This window comes from Trachurus trachurus, assembly GCF_905171665.1.
Source record: "Trachurus trachurus genome assembly, chromosome: 23".
In the NCBI taxonomy this organism is placed as follows: Eukaryota; Metazoa; Chordata; class Actinopteri; order Carangiformes; family Carangidae; genus Trachurus; species Trachurus trachurus.
In genome coordinates this window covers 24215621-24235159 of record NC_139912.1, presented here as the reverse complement: position 1 = coordinate 24235159, position 19539 = coordinate 24215621, and the positions used below count along the sequence as shown (strand labels likewise).

Sequence of the window (19539 nt, the reverse complement as noted above, 5' to 3'; positions counted from 1 at the left end):
TACATTATACAACGTTAGCATTAAGCTAGCGGACTTTTGCTTCAAAAGCAAGCTCACTGTCTGTCCCATAGAAAAACATGACAGCGGCAGCCTAGTTTGGAACATGAACCACGTGACCGCGCTGGCGGCGACATCAAAAGCTGTCGCCACTCAATTGTATCGATCTTTGTCTCTCTCCGGCACCGTTAGCACCTTGTTAGTGCAGACACACTTGCTCGCTGGCTCAGTTACACAGCCTCTTGTTATGACAGACAGACCGCTCCACCTTGTGGTTAAATCCTGTATGACATCCAGTAACAGGAGGACTCGCCTTTGTATTACAATTTGAAAAATTTTGAAAAAAAAAAAAAAAAAAAAATTGAAAAAAAAAAAAAAATTGAAAAATATAAATAATCGATTTTTGGAAAATTAATAATCGATTCATAATCGGTCATTTAATAATCGCGATTAATCGATTATCGATTTTTTTCACCACCCCTAGTTAATAGCAGCCCAGTATTCTCTTATTTATATACTAGGTATAAACATAACTAACAGTACAGCATTGACTCTGGATATTGTAGAACTTTTTAAAGCAGCATCAGTATAAATCTCTCACAAAGTAACATTTTATCGGGCAGAGTGGTTAAAATCATTTGACAGGAACGTTTTCTAGTAGATCTAACAGACAATAACTACTGGTCTGAGGAGACTGAAGTTGTGTGTATGGTATATACTGTATTCACATTGATCATTATAATATAAACATCACAGTGATAGTTGACACATTTAAGAATGTATTTTACTCTACCTATACACAGCCTGTTTCTCTGTTGTATGTGCCCAGTGTAGTGTGTCGCAACTGCAACATCACCTAATAATACACCCTTACTTATTTCCCTGCTCCTTACAAAAGAGTCGGTAGTAATGGTAAAAGCCTGACTTTGACTTGGGATGAAGAGTAATGTTGAAAAAAACTATCACTTTTTATGATGCTAATGGTTAAATGTAGGATTTGAAATTCAATTAAAAGATGTTTTCTTCAGAATATGGATAATGTATCCACAAATGGAGGCACATCAGGCAATACTTCATTGATCCAGTTCTTAATTTAAGACAGCCAGTATTTCCTGTGTCTGAGTTGTAATTTTATTGAATTTGATTTCCCTCCACTTTCTCCCACAGAGAACATGTGTGTTTAAGTTCTTGGGAGCGATAGCAGTCGACCTGGGGAAGGAAAGGCTTGGCCCTTATCTGACCACACTCATCACTCCTCTGTACAGAGAGTTGGACAGCACCTATGCAGACCAAAGTACGTATATGCTCAACAAAAGGTTTAATCTTTGACCAGTGTCCAATGGCTGACGAATGAAATCGTTCTTATTCTTGACTCGATCACTGAGCCCTACTCTCCTACTCTCCGTCTCTGTCCAGACCCCACACTGAAGAACCTGGCACAGGAGCTGATCGAGCTGCTGAAGAAACAAGTGGGGCTGGAGAAGTTCTCACTGGCCTTCTCTGCTGTCCAGAAGGAGTTCTCCCAGAGGAGAGCAGCGCGTAAACGACACAGGGCCATGCAGGTACGATGTGGCCAAAACACACACACACAAGGGGCACGACATTAACTTTGGCAGCTACGTCACATGTGTAATCTGTTACATCTCTCTTCTTCCAGGCGGTAGCTAACCCAGACATCGCTGCCAAGAAGAAACTTAAGAAGCACAAGAACAAAATTGAAGCCAAAAAGAGGAAGATTGAGTTCCTGCGGCCGGGATATAAAGCCAAGAAGCATCGGAGCCATGCACTCAAAGACCTGGCCATGGTGCAGTGAGCCATGGTGCAGTGAGCCATGTAGCAGCTTCATCTGCTTATCAAGGACACTAGCTGGCCAGGTGAGCAGCCAGGCACTGACATGGACGCTTTCAGACTCTTTAAATCTCAGCTCATGATGTTACATAATGATTTATACTGTTGCAACTAATGTCAGTTGACAAAGAAAACATTGGATTGGGCCAAGAAAAACAGTAAACAGATGTGTTTTGCAGAATATGAGGAACAAGCAGGTTGTAAAAATGATCTTTTCTATGCTAGATCATCAACCTCCTTATGTGTTTGTAAGAAGAATTAGAAATGACATCATGTAACAGCTGTTCCACAACAGGGCGTCTCTGTAGCGCTTACATCATCACTTCATATGAATTGCAGATCAAAGCTGAGATCTATTTTGTATTTCCCTGCTGTGCACACTGAGTGCACAAATGTGCTCACATTTATATCCTGTGCAGTTTAATGTATGTTTTGTAATTAAAAAAGATGCAACATTTTTACTTATAATTTGCTGTGGTACTGTTGCTGTATTGTAATTGGAGAATCAAAGAGTTGTAACACAGTAATGGTACAATCACTGATAGCAATCTTTACTGAGAATCAATCACTGTACAAGCAGATATAAATATGCCACCATAAAACTTTGAGCATACAGTTAGTGTTCAGTAACTTAATGACCAATATGCCAAAGCTGCATTCAAGGATTTCAATGGAAAAAAGGCTTTATCGACTACATTGTATTTTAAAAATTTGGGAACAACACAAACAGGAAGAAAAGTAGAAATCCATGTCACTGCACCTGCATGACTAATATACAAAAGCAGCCCAGGCTGCAGTAACACTTGGCTGGAGGACAGGTTGTGAGAGAAATATATATATTTTAATCAGTCTCAAGTCAAATTCCTTTTACTTTCCCATTTCAAAAAGAAAAGCAGAACATTTCATACAGGTCAGTAGATTGGATAACACACCTGTGTAAACAAAGTTGAATTTGTATTTGCTGCACTAAACATGGACAGGAAAGTCACAGCTATCCAGCAAACTAACAACCAGCAGCTGCTTCTAAGGATCTGTCCACTCTCTCTTCGCTCTTATATTTGTGCTTCGATGGGAAAATGCTGCCTCCTGATGGATCTTTGTGGCATTTCTGGCAAACACAGTGCCCATCAAGTTCTAAACCGTGTCTAGCATCACTACAGTCAGATTCTCTCTTTGGGAAATGATTCGTCAATGCCAGTTGGTGCAGCATCCAGTGAAGAAACCTGCTTTCAGACATGCTGAAGAGGAGTGGACAGGCTTCATTTATTCATTCCTCTTAATCCACAATAATTTACTTGAATGTTGACACTGTTACAAATGAAAATTTCAAAAACCTTTCAGTGTTTGACATGTTTGTTTACAGGTGTTGATCAACTGAAACTTGGATGCATTTCCAGAACATACAAAAATGTAAATACTGCAGTTGAAATGTTGCACATCCATCCCTGCAGTCTTAAGGCTCTCTAAAACCTTCACATGGGAGTAGTGTGTGTTTGTGTTTGTGTGTGTGTCTGTGTGTCCAGACGTTACTGCAGCCCTCACTCCTCAGTTCCAGGCTTGAAAGGCATTGGAAGGGCTTGACCAAGGCTTCAGGTGGGTATGAGGTGGGAAAAGGAGGGCAGGAGTGCAAGCACTGGTCCAAAGGAAGGTGGGACAAAGGGTCGGGGTCAGCCACAAGGCTTCATACAGAAGGGTCAAAGGTCAGGAGTATATACAGAGTGGGTGGGGGAGCCTTTACTGCCGACTCTTCAGGGAGTCCACCAACCTGGAGGAAGAGAGAGCAAATATAATTCAGGCTCGGTAAACACACAGAACAAATAACATACTGTGGAATATGAAGTCACAGTGGAGAGAATGAGTAATCTAGTAATGAACCCTACACATTGTCATTTTCTGTTAAATAAGCTGGTGAGCTCACTGCTATCCGGGTACTTTATTAAAGGTACAGTATGTAAGAAATCTAAAGCAACTGGCCGTAAAATCCTCCTAATATGTCACAGAGACTCAGGAATAATGTTCATATAACATGATGAACTCACCAACAACAATAGTACAGCCAGAGTATTCGCATTAAAAATCTTTTTTTGCAGACTGCAAATCATGTTTATGTTTTGTGTTTACATGTTGCGCCACCTAGCCCTCTCTCCCAGTCACAGCGGCGTCAGTGGTGGTTCAGCCTCAGTCTGCTTCCACTGAGCTGCCGCTATGGCTGGGAGAAAAAACCAGATCGCTGTGTTTTGAAATTGACTGCAGTAACCGTTTTTGGCCACATTCTTACATATTGTACCTTTAAAATAATACCAGTTCCTTATCTCTGACTATATCAAATATCCACTCTGAGGGTGTGCTGTTCCTACTTCAAAACCAATAGAAATGAATTGACTTTAATTTCTGATACTTGCTGATATGGTAAAACCTACCATTCCATTGCCTCGTCCAGGCCTGTGCCCTTTGTGGCTGAAGTCTTGAAGATCTGCCATTTCCTGTCTTTGAGGGCAGGAAGGCCGAGAGAGTTTGCCACCTCAGTGGGCGTCATTGCCTGATCCATATCCTGTTTGTTTGCAAATACCACCAAGATGGCTTTCTTCAACTCTTCCTCCTGGATGAGACGCACAGTCACAAAAACACATGATGAAAACAGAGACATTTTGAACTTCCAAAAAGCTGCAGCTTCAAAAATGGTTACATTGAGGCTCCAGAGCTTCCACAGATATTCAGTGTAATGGAAATCTAGCCCACAGCTGAGAAATGACAATCTGCTGGACATCACTAGTTATAACCTCTCATCTGACTTGGTGCAGTGTCTTTAGGCTCATGTTTGAGAACTAGTCCACTCACCTCCAACATGGCCACCAGCTCAGACTTGGAGATCCCCATCCTGTCGCGATCATTGCTGTCAACGACGTAGATGACTGCATCTGTGTTTGAGTAATAACACCGCCAGTAGGGCCTGTGGAGAGGTAGGAGGGGAAGTTCCCACAAAGAGCAAGTGAGCTCAGAGAAGTAACCATGTAGACATATTAAAATAACAGACATTGGAAAAGTCTGTTTAGAGCTGCGTTCTTGATTTATTCATTCATTCATTCATCAGGGTTTCTGCAGGTACCAGCAAATCTAATTTAATACTTTTTAATGCTCATGACTGCAAATACTATACGTGTACGTACATACCTTATACAGTCTATGGTACATACACTTACCTACTGTATACACATACACACACCCAATTACTTGGTTCTGCATGTTTATCACACCAATAGGGGGGCACCGACTGCAATTTTCTGGCCGATTCCGATTTTTGCCGATAGCGATAAAAAAAAAAAAAAGAGTCAACAGTAGCCTGCCACCACCTAAAAATATTAGGCTAATTTAGAAAATTCTCCATTTCTTCACCCATGTTTAATTTTACTATAGATTAACTGTATAATCCCCTTATTTTTCTGCTCTTTGTGCTCTATAGGGATGTAATGATATCAAAATCTCACTGTATGAATCAATCAATTTTTTATAAATTTTTTAATGCCTTTGAGAATCGAATTTAATTCCTTTTAATGCCATTTAAGGCCTTAATTTCAGCAAATATATATTTAATGACTTTTAATGCTTTTTAATGACCCGCGGAAACCCTGATTCATATGCATCCATTTCCACTCATTTCCACACAGGGCTCCACAGCACAGCAAACATCAGCCACACCTACCTGATACTTGTCTGTCCTCCCAGATCCCACACCTGGAACTTCAGGTTTTTGTATGTGACTGTTTCGACATTGAAGCCAATTGCTGTGTGGAGAGAGACCCAATAGCAGTGAGTGCAGAGAACATGAGCCTGTGATTCTCAACACTGTGTTATCTGGATGTACGGTGTGATGCTGCTGCTCAGTGCTGCTATTATGATAAACACTGCAATACATGCAGACGCAGCTTTTTATTCTTCATTTGATTTCTATTCTTAGGCTATGAAACTGCAGAAGAGGAATAATGCGGAATTGTATTTCCTGAAGTCTGTCCCTCTGAAAGAAATTGCAGACCATAAAGTCCCACTAGTTGTGCAATCAATCAATCAGATGACTAGTTGTGAGAAGTGGACAATATTGTCTTACATCTGTCTGCCAAATGTTGAGCCAAGCTTTATTAAACAACTTAAAACATATAGTATTCAGTAGTCATTAACAACAAACAGCAGTGTTGCAATGTTAGGTTTGTGAAGCCACAGTCACACCCAGTGGTGCACAATGTAAATACTGACCAAGTACATATGTTACGTGGAAAATCTACTGTACCGCATAGACAATTAAAGGCATGCGGTTATATCAAGCAGTGTTTATGAAGCCGGGCCACAAATAACCACAACATGTTTTCATGTCCATATGATAATTATATTGATGTCATAGTTGCCAACAGCTGGCCTGTTTGGTCCCTCAGTGGCAGTGAAGTGGGATGCTATGGCATGAAAAAGAGTCTTTCAGGGATGCAATTAAATTTGTTGAAGGAGAGCCAGTTAATCTTGTTTCTTCCTACAGCTTTGTTTCTCCTCAGTCAAACAATGTCTGTCAACTAGGAATGCTGGCCGGACTAGTTCCAAGTGTTTGTCTAGCCTGTCAAAGCATTTGCTTGCAGGTTTACTTGTCAATGCCATATTATGTAATCTTATTACTATATAAACTGATTGTTATCACACCACTATGCTGATAATCATGCATCTGATAAATAAAGAAATTGACTCTTTAAGTTCTGAAGAATGATGAGCATCAAACACTGTTCAAGCATTTGATAAGGAACCAGAGCAGAGCAGTACATACTGGGGATTGTGGTGACCACCTCTCCAACTTGTAGCCGGTACAGAATGGTTGTTTTTCCTGCACCGTCCAAACCAAGAATCAAAATCCTCATCTCCCTGGTGCCGAAAAGGCCAGAGAAGAGACTAGAGAAGAAACCACCTAGAGAAAACACACAGGGGACACTTTTAGTGCTGATACTGAGAGCTTTTGATAAGTGGATAAATAGTATATGCAGTGTTTCTCATGGATCAGGTACAGTTGCCACTGAATGCTGTAGGCATCTGACTCATTAGCACTTCACTTTAAACATGAATTATCATTATAAACAGACAGGGTGACATAAATACAATCTTAACATAAGGGTTATTCAAAGGCTACTGCCTGATCATTCACTTCCAGTTATCACTCAGGTGGAGTAAGTTAGCTTAGCCATATTACCCATGGCATGATGGATTTAAAGGAAAACCGCAAGATGTCGTTTTTCATCATTATTTTGTCATTATTATTATTCCCTTGATACCAAACGCATAAATGTAACAAAGGGAGGCTAGACTAGTAAACTTGGCAGGATAAGGTGTGATAACTACCCATACCAAAACACCGTGGGTAAGAAACATTTGGCACTCACTGTAAATAGCTAACGTTGGCTAACTAGCTACTCACATTCGCACTACGCTTGGAGAGAAGCAGAAAAAATATATTATCAGCATCTAGTATCCACACGCTTGTAGCTTACGGGTGCAAAAAGGACAAATACACATTTTATAAACCAATATTTAAAATACTCACCCATTTCGACAACGCTATATTCCTTCTATTAGCAATAAATCCAGCAGCAGGTTTAGTCGGAGACCTCCTCCTTCCGTGTAGTTGACGTGTCGCTGAACTGTGTCACCGACCGTAACCTGGATTTCATTTGGCTTCTTTCGACACATCCAAAATGGCACGAGTAACTGTGAAATAGAATAATAATGACTAACAGCGCAAGCTAAAAATATTATCAATATTACATTCAATATATGAATTATATTTATATTTTGTATACATGATATTTGTGAATGAATAATAATAGTAAACGTTTTTGTTTTTTATCGAAAGTGCGGCTCGTGAAAAAAGATTCATTCCGACGCTGTGGTGCAGGGTACATTCAAGAAGGCAAAACGAACTCACGTTGTCAAACGTTCAATAGACAGTCATAGTAAAGGGCTTGTGGTAGTAGGGGGTGATTTGTGTTGAATGCAACTCACAATAGACGAAGGAGTTGCCTTCTCCCAACAGCATCAAATTTATGATCACCTCACACTAGAAATAATCTAAAAGCTAGATGTGAACGCCGCCCTGCAAAAACGGCGATCAGATGCCAAATGCAACCGTTCTGAATAGTTTACTATAACTTCACGATGTGGGAATTGTTCTGATGTGTGATTATCCACGGATGGACCTGGTGCCCGTCGGCTGATACATCCTTTACAATCCGCGGTGAGACTGACAAGGCGGGACCGCCGACAAGGATGGTGGAGCGGTCGGACCGAGCCCCGCTGCTGGACTGGGAGGAGGTTCCGTCCGCGGAGAAGCCCGGTGGTGCAGCACCAGCACCGGCGGGGGCAACGGGGGCTCCGCACCCTAAGGACCGGCTGGCGAGCCCCTCTAACAGCCGTGCCTTGTCAGGATGCTCCGCGCCTGGCTATGGGTGGAGCAGCGGTCCGGGGGGTCCTGTCTCCGGCTCAGACGGCTGCAGCACCCCGCCCATGACCTCCAGCAACCCGCCGGCCGCGGATGAGGGGCTGCGTCCCGACCAGGAGGAGCATCTGTCGGATTCAGAATCGGGGGAGTTGTCGCTGGAAGAGAGGATGGTGAAATGGGAGGAAAAGGACCAGATTGTGTCGGTTTTTGTGGTTACATTCAATACCAGATCAGGTGGGGGTATAACATATACAACATTGAATTATTATCTCTGCTATATTAACTAAAATACAGAAATGTTTCTAGAAAATTAGGAAATGATCATGTTGTAGAGGAGAGGGACACAGATGAAGCCTCCCTAGTCTAATATAACGGATTCAGATCAGTGTGTCTGACGCCCAGAATGATCAGCGCATGTTTGTACCAAGTCTGCAGACCCTTCTCCTACAGGTGTGGCTTTTTCTGACCTGGCCATAAGTTTGGAGATGTAATAAAAAGCCATGTCATCCTCTGTAGCCTAACTACAGAACATGTAGGACAGAATGACAAGGGTGAGTTAAATCAATCAGCTGGTGGCTCCTGCATAGAGGGCCTATACATTTTTAATGAGGGGCATTTTGAAGGCAAGATGAGTCCCTGTGAAATAGCATCCAAATATTTTACTCCCAGTTTTAGGATTTGATGTGTCAAAACGTGTGAGAAAACCTGATTTGATTGCTACACAGGAGATGGCCCATAGGGTGGAGCTGGGTATTTTCAGATCGTGCAGAATGTCAAATTGACAAGAGAACAGGGAATTAGAGTGATGGACAGGTGATAATGATGCTTTTTCAAAAATATTTTTTATTGTGATGCCCCTCTACAAACACAGTGGCACACAGAGCAGTGTGACATTGTGTCCCTTTGCAGGAAAGGCCTTCATTTGAATCAAAGAAAATAAAACACCAGGTCGATTACCTGCATCAATTCCTGATGTGTCTGGTCATTACTGCTACTCAGTGGCCTCAGTCCGCCGGCTTTAGCTCTACAACCAAACAGATGATGTCAGGTGCAAATGCATGTTCTTTATCAATAATCTAGCTAATTATTACACAGTAAACCTCATTTCTGCTCATCCAGAGGAACAATCCGCCCTGAAACGCTTGACAAAAACAGGTGTTGCTGATGTATTATGCAAACCATCCACGCTCTATCTTGTTTTTGAAGTCAGAAAGTGCTTCAGTTCCATATTTTTTGTGGGGAAGATTGTGTGTGTGTGTGTGTGTGTGTTTCTTTTTATAATTAGGTAGCAGAGCTCAATGGAAATGAGGAGAGAAAGGGGGGAGGCAGGCATACAAAGAGGCTGTACAGCCAGATTTGAACTGGGGTCACTGGGACCGTGTGGTCAACATCCCAAAGCCCCATAGTTCAATTAGTGGAGCCACCACATGTGTCTTAACAGGAAGAGGATTCGTTAAAATGGGATTACTGCTAATTTTAGTATTGCTATGCACCTATAATAGCGTTTTATAAAGCTGACAGAAAGTTCAGACAGATTATTGACTTGAGCATCATTTCTCACAGACTAGTCGAGCATGAAGAGCAATATGATACACCACAGATCAAAAGCAAATCAACCTGATTTTCTAAAAATATCTTACCTCAACCCATTTCTTTTACCTTGCAGTGACTGTTTAATTATGCTCCGTCTGTACAGTGAATGCCTTTAGCACTGCGTGATACTTGGAGTCAATAACAGCTGTCAGAGGGGCGATAGAGCACCTTTGGTGTGCAGGTGCAGGTGGCTTAGGTCTCAGTGGATGACACAGATCCTCGGTCTTAATTTGGCGACTGATATACTCATGCTTCTGCAGAAACACCTCAGACTGGTACATGTGGCTAATGATTGAAAACCGCACTGGCTGAGTCACCTTCTCTGTTTCCCTGCTCCTATCAGACCATATTTGCTCAGCTGCTGCTCAAGCGTCACTGCTCAACCGACACAAAATGAAGTCCAAGGAATCCAGTCGAGCTGCGTCACCGTATCATGAACGTGAAACGAGATGCTGATAATATATTTGCTGTCTGTAGCTATGTCAGTAATTGTCTGCGTGTGTGTTTGTTTTATTAGTATTTGTTCTTTTGTGTGGGCGCGACAGGAAACATGCTGGAGTGGTGTCTGCCCAAAGACATGGACCTGGAGGGTGTGGAGTTCAAGGCCATCGCCAGCGGCTCCCACAGAGTCACCACAGACTTCATGTAAGTCTGTTTGTATCTATAGAACTAAGTAGAGGGAGCTGGTTTTCAGTCTCAGGATGAGGCCCCATGTTTCCCTCCTGGCAGGACACAACAACACAAAGTGTTGCCTGGCAAAAAAAAAAAGAAAAAAGGCAGAGCCATCTGGCAGTGTCTGTGCTTTTCTTGACGCATGGCTTCGTCTGTCTCCCTCTCTTGTGCGTCCACAGCTACTTCCGGAAGGGCAGCTACTTCGGCTTGGCCTGCTTCGCCAACATGGCGGTGGAGAGCGCGGTGGAGAGGGGGGCCAGGATGAAGTCTGTAGGGATCCTGTCTCCTTCCTACACCCTCCTCTACCGCTACATGAGCTTCCTGGAGCACCAGGTCAGGTAAGAGGAGCAGACCTGGATGGACCCACTGTTTATCTATTGTTATGTTTTGAATGAATGAATGAAAATGTGTTTATTTCGGTCAGGTCATTCAAAGTTAAAAGTCCAACAGAAAACATCAGTTCAACTAGAAAAGAGCCAAACCGGAAAGGCATAGGCTGAAACTATCACTTATTTTCACCTACCCTTCTTACATGATCAACTTATTCAGATCACATCATTCAAAACATCAAACAGAAAATCATATAATTTTGCACAAAATCCCAAACATAATTCCATAATAGTGTCAGCTACATCAACCACATCTCTCATATTTTTCAAATACCTTATTCTTAAACAAACGTTTGAGCTCATAAATTGACTGGCACATCTTCAATTCGTCATCAAGTGCATTCCATATATTTACACCCCCTACAGAAATACATTGATCTTACATTGATGGTTTTGCTGAGAAGTTGAGAGTGAAAGTAAAAAATATTATGTTTGAACTGAAATAAAGTGGGAAATCTACAAATCATCACATTTGAGAAGCTGGAACCAGCCGACTTATACTGACAACAGACAAACACATTATGGACTGAGTATGAAAATGATTTGTTCATTTCAGTTGTCACTGCTAATTTGTCATCCTTCTAAATGACTGATAATATAGCATATCACAGAGACCAAACATGTGAAAGGAGACGATCACAATTTCGACACAAAAAGAAAACTGAAGCAGCAATCACAAGCTAACTCCTGATAATAATAAATACATTACATACATTTATAAACTACATACTAATGAGTATTAATGTGTTATAAATGATTAATTCAGTATTTAATGCTTAACTAATGCTTAATAGTGTGTACCTATTATAAAGTGTTACCAAAAGTGTAATAATAATGACTATAATATAATAATAAACAGCTTCAGGTCTGTCAAAGGCATTCTCTATGAGCTGCTGTTTTTTCACTATTATGAGCCAGCTTCCTTTTTTCCTTTTCCCTAAACTCAAAAAGACAACTTTCACACTTCTGTTTTTTTTTCTCATGATCTCCAGGAGCAAAACATCACTTCCATTATATTCTGACCCCATTGATACTTTCTCTGGTATGAATAGACCTGTGTTATTGAGGGTTACATCTGAAGTCTCGTCACACCCCCGTCACACTTCCTCCTCGGCAGCCCTTTGAAAACCCCTCTCTCTATTCCATCCCTCTCTTTCTCTCTCTGCTCCCCGTCTCCACAGTTCCCCCTCTCCCTGTCCTCCCCTGGCCTCCAGTCATGCACTGGTCATGCTCCTTACTCATCATTCCCCAAGTAGCTGGCTACTCCCCATCTGCTGACTGCTATGGGAATCGTCTGTTTCTTATACAAAGGGCTCTCTGTTGGTCATGAGGTGATTAGGATATTAAGGAATTTATGGATACTTTTCCCTCCTTCCTCTCTTTCTCCCATTCACTCTTTCTGATTCTGGGCCTTGTTTTTCATCTTCTGGCATTTGCAACTCACTGTAAATATTAATAATGCTAATGCTAGAACAGGGACACAAACAGGAGATGCGTGTTGGTGTCGAATGATCCAAAGATTACGTGGCACAATCTGGTCATATTTGTGTTGTAGTCTGAATAATCCAGTGTCCACCTGTTAGTGGACTGCTGTGAAATGGATAATGGTAATCCATGAATCTGAAGGGTTGAACTGTACATTATACAGAATGCTCTGTCAGGATATTTTACAAACAATGATCAAAGCCCTAGTATGAAATAAAACAAAGAGTATGGAATTATATAGAAAAACCTTTGATTTGATAACTCATTATGTTAGACTTATTTTCACTCATTTTCTTTTTGTCTTTGTAGCAATGTTTCTCCCTACTCTTATAGTTAGGTATTTTAAACAGTTTTGGTTTGTGATATGGTAGATTACATCCTAGTTTCAAAAAGGATTTAAAAGCAAAGTACCATGAAAAATCTATTTAACAAAGCCTTAATATAAAAAAAATAGTCTGTGTACCACTATTGGCAGATGTTTTGCCTCCATTTTTCTAGCACAGTTTTTCCCAGACTGACATCCAGGCTGCTGAATATGGATGTTGCTGCTGAATGATGGAGCCCAAGTCCTAGACATTACTGCATTTAGTGTGTGTTTATAAAAGGCTGCAGCTGATCATTTGTTTTACAAAACACAATTTGCATTAATTATTAATTGTTGACCACACACATTAAGTGATGAGGGAGTTTGGACCATTTATACAGGTTATGCATGTATATCAAAAGGCCTTGTATTCAGCTGTGGACAGATGAGCATCAGTAGATATAGATTTATCCTCATTCGTTCATTTTTAAATATAAATCACTGGACTGATTTTACTTGACAGGACAACAGCAGTTAGCTAAAGTTTAGGGTTTTGTATATGCATTAAAGCTCATCATAAAAATGTAGTGTGGCTGTCCTTTTTGACTTCTTTAGATGTTATTTTGTCCCCTACATCAGGCTCCAGCTCCAGACTCCAGGCCACTATTCTCCTCTTGAGGCCTTCTATGAGGACAAGAGAGCACTCCTGCCCCCTAGTGGAGACGGTGTGGTTACTGCATGTCCAGCCAATGCCTGGGGAGCTGTGATCAACCACAGCATGCACCCAGAGATGAAGGTATGGAGAGTTAGGATATTTTAAATTCTCGTCCTTCTTGATTCCAAATACATTTGATTGATTGATATCTTTATTTCGATCATGTAAACGACAATGTAAAAAATAAATAAGATAAAATAATAATATAATAATAAGGAAATAAGTGAACCGCAAAAATGTATACACAATAAATAAAACATACATTTACATGAGCAAAAAGGAGTAGGGAGAAGTATAAACTTATCTAATCCTACTCCTATAATTTTAACTATATGTTCTAATTAAAATCATAGCACAAAGACATACATTTATTATTTCATTCCTCCTTTACACTATGTACCATTTCTTGCCACATTTTAATCCAAATAGTAAGCAAGCAAACACCTTGTGTGAATTATTCAATGTACCTCTGGAGAATCATTTCTTTATGTCTCTTTTTAAACAGAATTACACTCGAAATGTTTTTGATTTCAGTACTCATATTATTCCACAGTTTTACTCCACAAATGGTGATACAGAAACTTTTCTTTGTTGTGCGAGCTCTGCCAACCTTTAGATTTGATTTCTCTCTTAAATCATAACCTTACTCTCTTTCATGAAACATTCTCTGAATATTTCTTGGGAGCAGATAGTTCCTTGCTTTATATAATACTTGGGCTGTTTTATGCTCCACCAAATCAAACAATTTTGGAGTTTTAGATTTCCAAAATAAGTCATTGGTGTGTGCCCCATAATCAACCCGTCAACTGCTTTCTCTGACTGTGTCTCTCCCTTCCACCATATCCCCCCCCTGTGGACCAGATCACCCACCCAGCAGGATGTATGTCCCAGTTCATCCGCTTCTTTGGGGAGCAGATCATGGTGCTGTGGAAACTGGCTCTCCTCCGCAGACGCATCCTCATCTTCTCCCCCCCGCCTGTGGGTGTGGTCTGCTACAGAGGTGAGAAACATGAATGTGTCTCAAGGGTTTGAACAGAGGTTATTTGAAACTGACATTTTTTTCCAAGTTGTGACTATTTGTTTTCTGTCCTGGACTAAAACTGATAACTTTGATTATCTATCCATTCAGTGTAAAGGTGGAACCAGAAGATAGTTTTATCTTAGCAAAGATGGAAACAGTTCATCTGACTCTGCCCAGATTTTTATGTATTTTTTTTATTTTTTTTATCTATCAACCTGTACCTTTTAAGTATTTTAAAAATGTTTTATCCCTTCAGTATAACCTGTACAAAATGTGAAAAGCAGTAATTCAAAAGTGAATGCCTCAAGGCTCCAGCTTCCTTTTTGACAGTAAGCCACAGTAAAAGTGGTATTGATATAACAAAATATAATATATCTTTATATAAAACCATCATAATAAAACATATTTTGATATTATTCCTGAAATTAGGTTTGCACGATCCTCTGCATCTCTTCAGACTGAATCTGGGGGACTGCACTCAGTGTTCGTGCAGCTCCTTTCCTGCTGCATCACTGTTGGACAGCCCACACCTCATGCACACGTTCACATCCTGTGTTCCTCTCTTTCTCTCCCACACTCATGCATAATTTTTCTCATTTGGCCCTCCACCCCCTCCCAGTGTACTGCTGCTGTTGCCTGGCAAACATCTCCATCCCTGGGGTCAACGTGGCTGTGCCTGAGTTCCGCCCCTTCTTCTATGTTAATGTGGCCGACATCAGTGCCCTGGAGAATGAGCTCTCCTATGTAGCATGTAAGTGTATCCTAGAAACACCCCATGCTCAACATCTCTGAAAAGACCCACTGGAATAGGCTAGCTGCTTTAATACACAGCTTTTACAGTTAGGAGGAGTAGCTCCTGTGTGAGATCTCACATCTGTTTGTATTTCTAGGTACTACTGAGAAGATCTTCGAGGAGAAAAAGGATCTCTATGATGTGTATGTAGACAATCAGAATGTAAAAACCTACAGAGATGGCCTGAAACCTCTGCTCCGCCTCAGTGCCGCCGACCGGGAGAAATATCGCAAACTCACAGAGCAGAGGTAGGTAGAACAACAGGACTACTGCTTTAAGTTCACACTAATCACCAGGGTAGGAAAATAGGATAAGCTTCGATCGATGTTCCTTATTTTCTTATTGTCAACAAATCCCATAACAAGACTAAAACTGATCTCTGAATCTACTCAACTAAAGTATATTACCTCTGTACATTGATATATTTCATTTCTCTGTGAAATAGAGCTCTACTTTGATTAAAAAAACACAGTGATGGACATTTTCTACACATACTGTCCTCCTATCATTTTCCACTAACTGCAGTGCCCATCTCTTTTAGAGAACAAAACAAAAACCTGTTTGTAAAAGTGTACTTGTTCATCATTAATGTTAAATATTAGACACAGTGTTCATTTAGCTATTTTTATTTAAACATAATTAACATGTAGAACAGACAGCCTTATGCTGGTAAATTGTGATAAATCCAGGTTCTCAATTTGACCAGAAATTGAGTAAACCATTGTCAGGTGATAGCATTTAGCTAGAGACAAGGACACAGTACACTCTGTCCTGTTGGTGTTCAAGGGAATCGCTAGAAATAAATGCTGTGAGTATGTATGTGTGTGTGTGTGTGTGTGTAGGCAGATGTTGCTGTACTCCCAGGAGGAGAATGGAGACTGCATGTCCAGTGAAGAGGATCTCTTTATTCTGTAAGTGCAACATGATTCATTTAACGACTCCCTACTGATCAACCATGTGACATAACCTGTTCTACTAGGTCTCTCTTCCTCCAACCGTTCTGGCTCTGATAGGGTTTATAGTTTCTGATCTATCACTGTCCAATGATCATGATCATCTTTCTTTGGAGAAATGTTGAGATTATGTTCAGGCTAGAGTTGGTGACATCATCAGCTAGAGTGGGAGAAGTTGTCTCTATATACATGATTATTTCCACAGTTATAAACAAACGTATTATGTCTCTCATAATGTGCTCAAAAAAACAGAGAGACTTACAAAATTGAGCCTCTAGGGTTTCCCATCTGGCTCTCCACTGACTCCAATACAAAATGTGGATCAGCAGAAGTGCCTCCTGTTTTAGCTAGCATAGGTTTCCAAGGTATTTATCCTAGAAACATATCAACGTGTTCGGAAAGGCGTCTCGTCGTTCACGGTCTGCTTCTTGTTCTGACTGGAGCTACCGTTTTGTCACAATAAGCCCAAAAGTCTGATTATTACTGAGGCAGAAAATCACCCTCTTTCTCAGCGTTTTTTGCCTGCCTCTGCCTGGGGTCCGTCTGTCGTCGTGGTAACCCCTCAAATTACCACGGCAACCCCTGAGCTTCTGGCCAGAGCCACAGCTGAGACCAATTCATGAATTAGGGAGATTCCTCTGATGTCTCTGCAGATGTCACTGATATTACTGAGCCCTGTGAAACACACACACACACACACACACACACACACACACACACACACACACACACACACACACACACACACACACACACACACACACACACACACACACACACACACACACGACAGAGAGAGACAGGTCAAAATTTCTGCAAGGAAAATTTCTAGTTTATCATTATTTTAAACTTTAAACTAGCAAAAAAGTGTCATGCACAGTGTGTACTGCTGCAGCATGATGGGTGGTGCTGGTAAAGGAAATAATGCCTATTATTATTTTATAATGATAAGTTTAACACTGAAACATGCCTCACGACAGGCAGCCAACATGTCCATCACTCGCTGACACATCAGATGACGGAGTGAGGACATGTATACTGTGCTGTTTGTGAGTGTGTGTGTGTCGGTGTGTAGGTATATGACCTAGATATGTGCGCCACCACCCAGAGGTCTGTCAAAGTCTGTTCCAAGTTTCACTTAGTCAAAGGTCACATACCATACACACCAACACTCAGGTACAGTACAGTATTGATGTCCTCACTCACCTTCTATCTGTCTATCATCTAGCTACATCTGAGTATATGAAGATATTCAGGTCAAATACCCACTTTGTTCATTCATTTCTTTATTTTAATAATTATATATTTAGTTATTCCTCTATTTCTACATTTTTGTTGCTGCAGTCAAATTCAAAACACAGCAGCGCGTTGTCCCCCCTCCCCTACCCACCAGACTCCAGGTTGCCAGACAGCGACGTGCTAACCTGCTCTGCTCACTCACAGTCAGTCTCAATGTCTCAAAGCAGAGTGAAAAGCTAAATATTCATCAACAACCTCACTGTTTTATTGCTCTGACTCACAGTAACTACGAGCAGAGTTCACGTCACTCAGGTGATCTGCAAGTTATCGTTAACAGTTACATTACCGCTCCGACGCTGTGTAGACACACAGACACACACACTGTACCCCGCGCACGAAACAGCAGAGCGACAAGCTGCTTATTTCTACCGTGTGATATCAAGGAAATATGACCATAATAACCGATAATAGCCTAGAACACAATCCTTTTTTTCACAATCTCGTTTTCTCCCAGCTGTAGTTGCAGCTCAGTGGAAGCTAACTGGCAACCCGGAGGCTGAAATGCCACTGATGCTGTGACTGGGAGAAAGCGCTGGGTGGCGACACGTGCCAACCATAGAAATTCAAAACATAAACATGATTTGCGTCTGCAAAAAATTTTTTTTAATGTGAATATCTTGGCTGTAGGATTGTTGTTGGTGAGTTCAGTATGTTATATGAACATTATTCCTGAGTCTCTGTGACATAGTAGGACAATTTTACAACCAGTTGCTTTAGATTTCTTACATATTGTACCTTTAAAATCTGAAAGGATACAGTAAACTCCAGCAGAAACCACTTGACATTATCAGTTCTACTACTACAAGGGTGTTAGACAATATCAGTACAACAGATTTCATAGTTGTAATTTCAATTTAAAAGTTCTCTTGTGTAGTCGCCAACTCTGTTTCTGATTGAGATGTTGGTCTGTGGTGCTTTTGTAGCCGATGTCATATCTGGCCCCCTGCGTTGTGTTTCTCACGGCCTGCCCTAGGTGGGGTTCGATCCCACGACCTCCCGCACCGGAGGCGACGATGCTAACCTCTTCGCCAAGAGGTTGACAATCACTTGGCGGGTTGGTTAGCACGTCTTTTATGGGTGGAGTGAGTGCACATCCGTTACACTTTGTCACTGTACAACATGTAACTCTTGGTCTTATGGTTGTGGGTTGGAGTCCCATGTTGACTGAGATCACACCCCAGCAGCTCCCTTACCATGACACTCTACTAAGTTTTGTGTGAGGAAATGTTCTAGTTGATGTTATGCTGCCACTGTTCAGCCTAGAGACATGTCATGGAGTGATCTGAATAACAGTAAAAACCAACTTAGTACTTAGAGCAGCAAATGCGAATGCCCTGTGGGTTCAAACATGTTGCGCTAAATAAAGGCTCATCAGAGAAGAGTTGCCTTGGACCTTGTTTTTTCACAGTTTGACAGTAAAAACCAATGGAACAGTAACTGACTCACGTGCTTCTCACAGGTTTTTTCTGGAGCAGAATAACCGCATTTTCCAGACCCTGAGCGAAGTGGCAGGAAGCTCTGATCCCACTTTAACACAGGAGAGTGTGAGGGCCATGGGTCTGGACCCCCATGGAGACCGGCTCTTCCTGCTCCACCTGCTGGAGATCTATGGCTACGACACCCTGCTGGTGTCGGAGCAGCTCTGCTGCAGCTGAGACCACAGATGGCTGCTGGCTTTTCTGCTTTTCATCACTGCTGGTTTTAAAAAAAGGGAGATGATTTGCCTTGAGCCAACTCCGTGTGCTGCACCACTGGCTTCTTGGAGTCTTAAGGACGACTTGAGCCACTAGAAATTTCCCCAGTATAACTTTGTGTTGTACATCTCCCCGTCCTTTTGTTCACCATGGTTCTGCTCCTTCACAACCTGATGGCAAGAGCAACAATTAGAGTCAAGGCTCATGAGTAACATGGTCAGTTCTGCCTCTTGGAGATCAACTCACCGTGGAGTCGGAGGTTTGACCCCCCAGCAGGGAGTATCTTCATGAGGAACGGACAGGACTGGGACAT

The 19539-nt window shown here is 41.5% G+C and overlaps 3 protein-coding genes across 3 annotated transcripts in view; 2 read left to right on the top strand and 1 right to left on the bottom strand.

Annotated features, from left to right (window-relative positions):
• The window catches only part of utp20 (UTP20 small subunit processome component), a 31739-nt gene extending 29531 nt beyond the window's left edge, over positions 1 to 2208 (top strand). The window contains exons 59-61 of the mRNA XM_083999904.1: positions 1165 to 1291; positions 1414 to 1559; positions 1655 to 2208. Of these exons, the coding sequence (XP_083856030.1) occupies positions 1165 to 1291; positions 1414 to 1559; positions 1655 to 1810 (429 nt within the window). The 3' untranslated portion in view covers positions 1811 to 2208. The remainder of the gene's footprint in view (positions 1 to 1164; positions 1292 to 1413; positions 1560 to 1654) is intronic.
• A 167-nt stretch (positions 2209 to 2375) lies between these two features.
• On the bottom strand, positions 2376 to 7507 carry arl1 (ADP-ribosylation factor-like 1). Its single transcript, XM_083999902.1, has 6 exons — positions 7415 to 7507; positions 6647 to 6784; positions 5546 to 5627; positions 4684 to 4795; positions 4266 to 4444; positions 2376 to 3610 (listed from the first exon to the last, which is right to left on the bottom strand). The coding sequence occupies exons 1-6, from the start codon at positions 7416 to 7418 to the stop codon at positions 3580 to 3582; spliced, it is 546 nt and encodes a 181-aa protein (XP_083856028.1). The 5' UTR covers positions 7419 to 7507; the 3' UTR covers positions 2376 to 3579.
• A 553-nt stretch (positions 7508 to 8060) lies between these two features.
• Positions 8061 to 19425, top strand: LOC311006768 (DENN domain-containing protein 11-like). The gene is made up of 9 exons (XM_083999716.1): positions 8061 to 8542; positions 10447 to 10546; positions 10753 to 10911; positions 13391 to 13547; positions 14328 to 14466; positions 15107 to 15238; positions 15378 to 15528; positions 16123 to 16191; positions 18992 to 19425. Exons 1-9 carry the CDS (start codon positions 8137 to 8139, stop codon positions 19185 to 19187), a joined length of 1509 nt encoding a protein of 502 aa, XP_083855842.1. The 5' UTR covers positions 8061 to 8136; the 3' UTR covers positions 19188 to 19425.
• Positions 19426 to 19539: the final 114 nt, after the last annotated feature.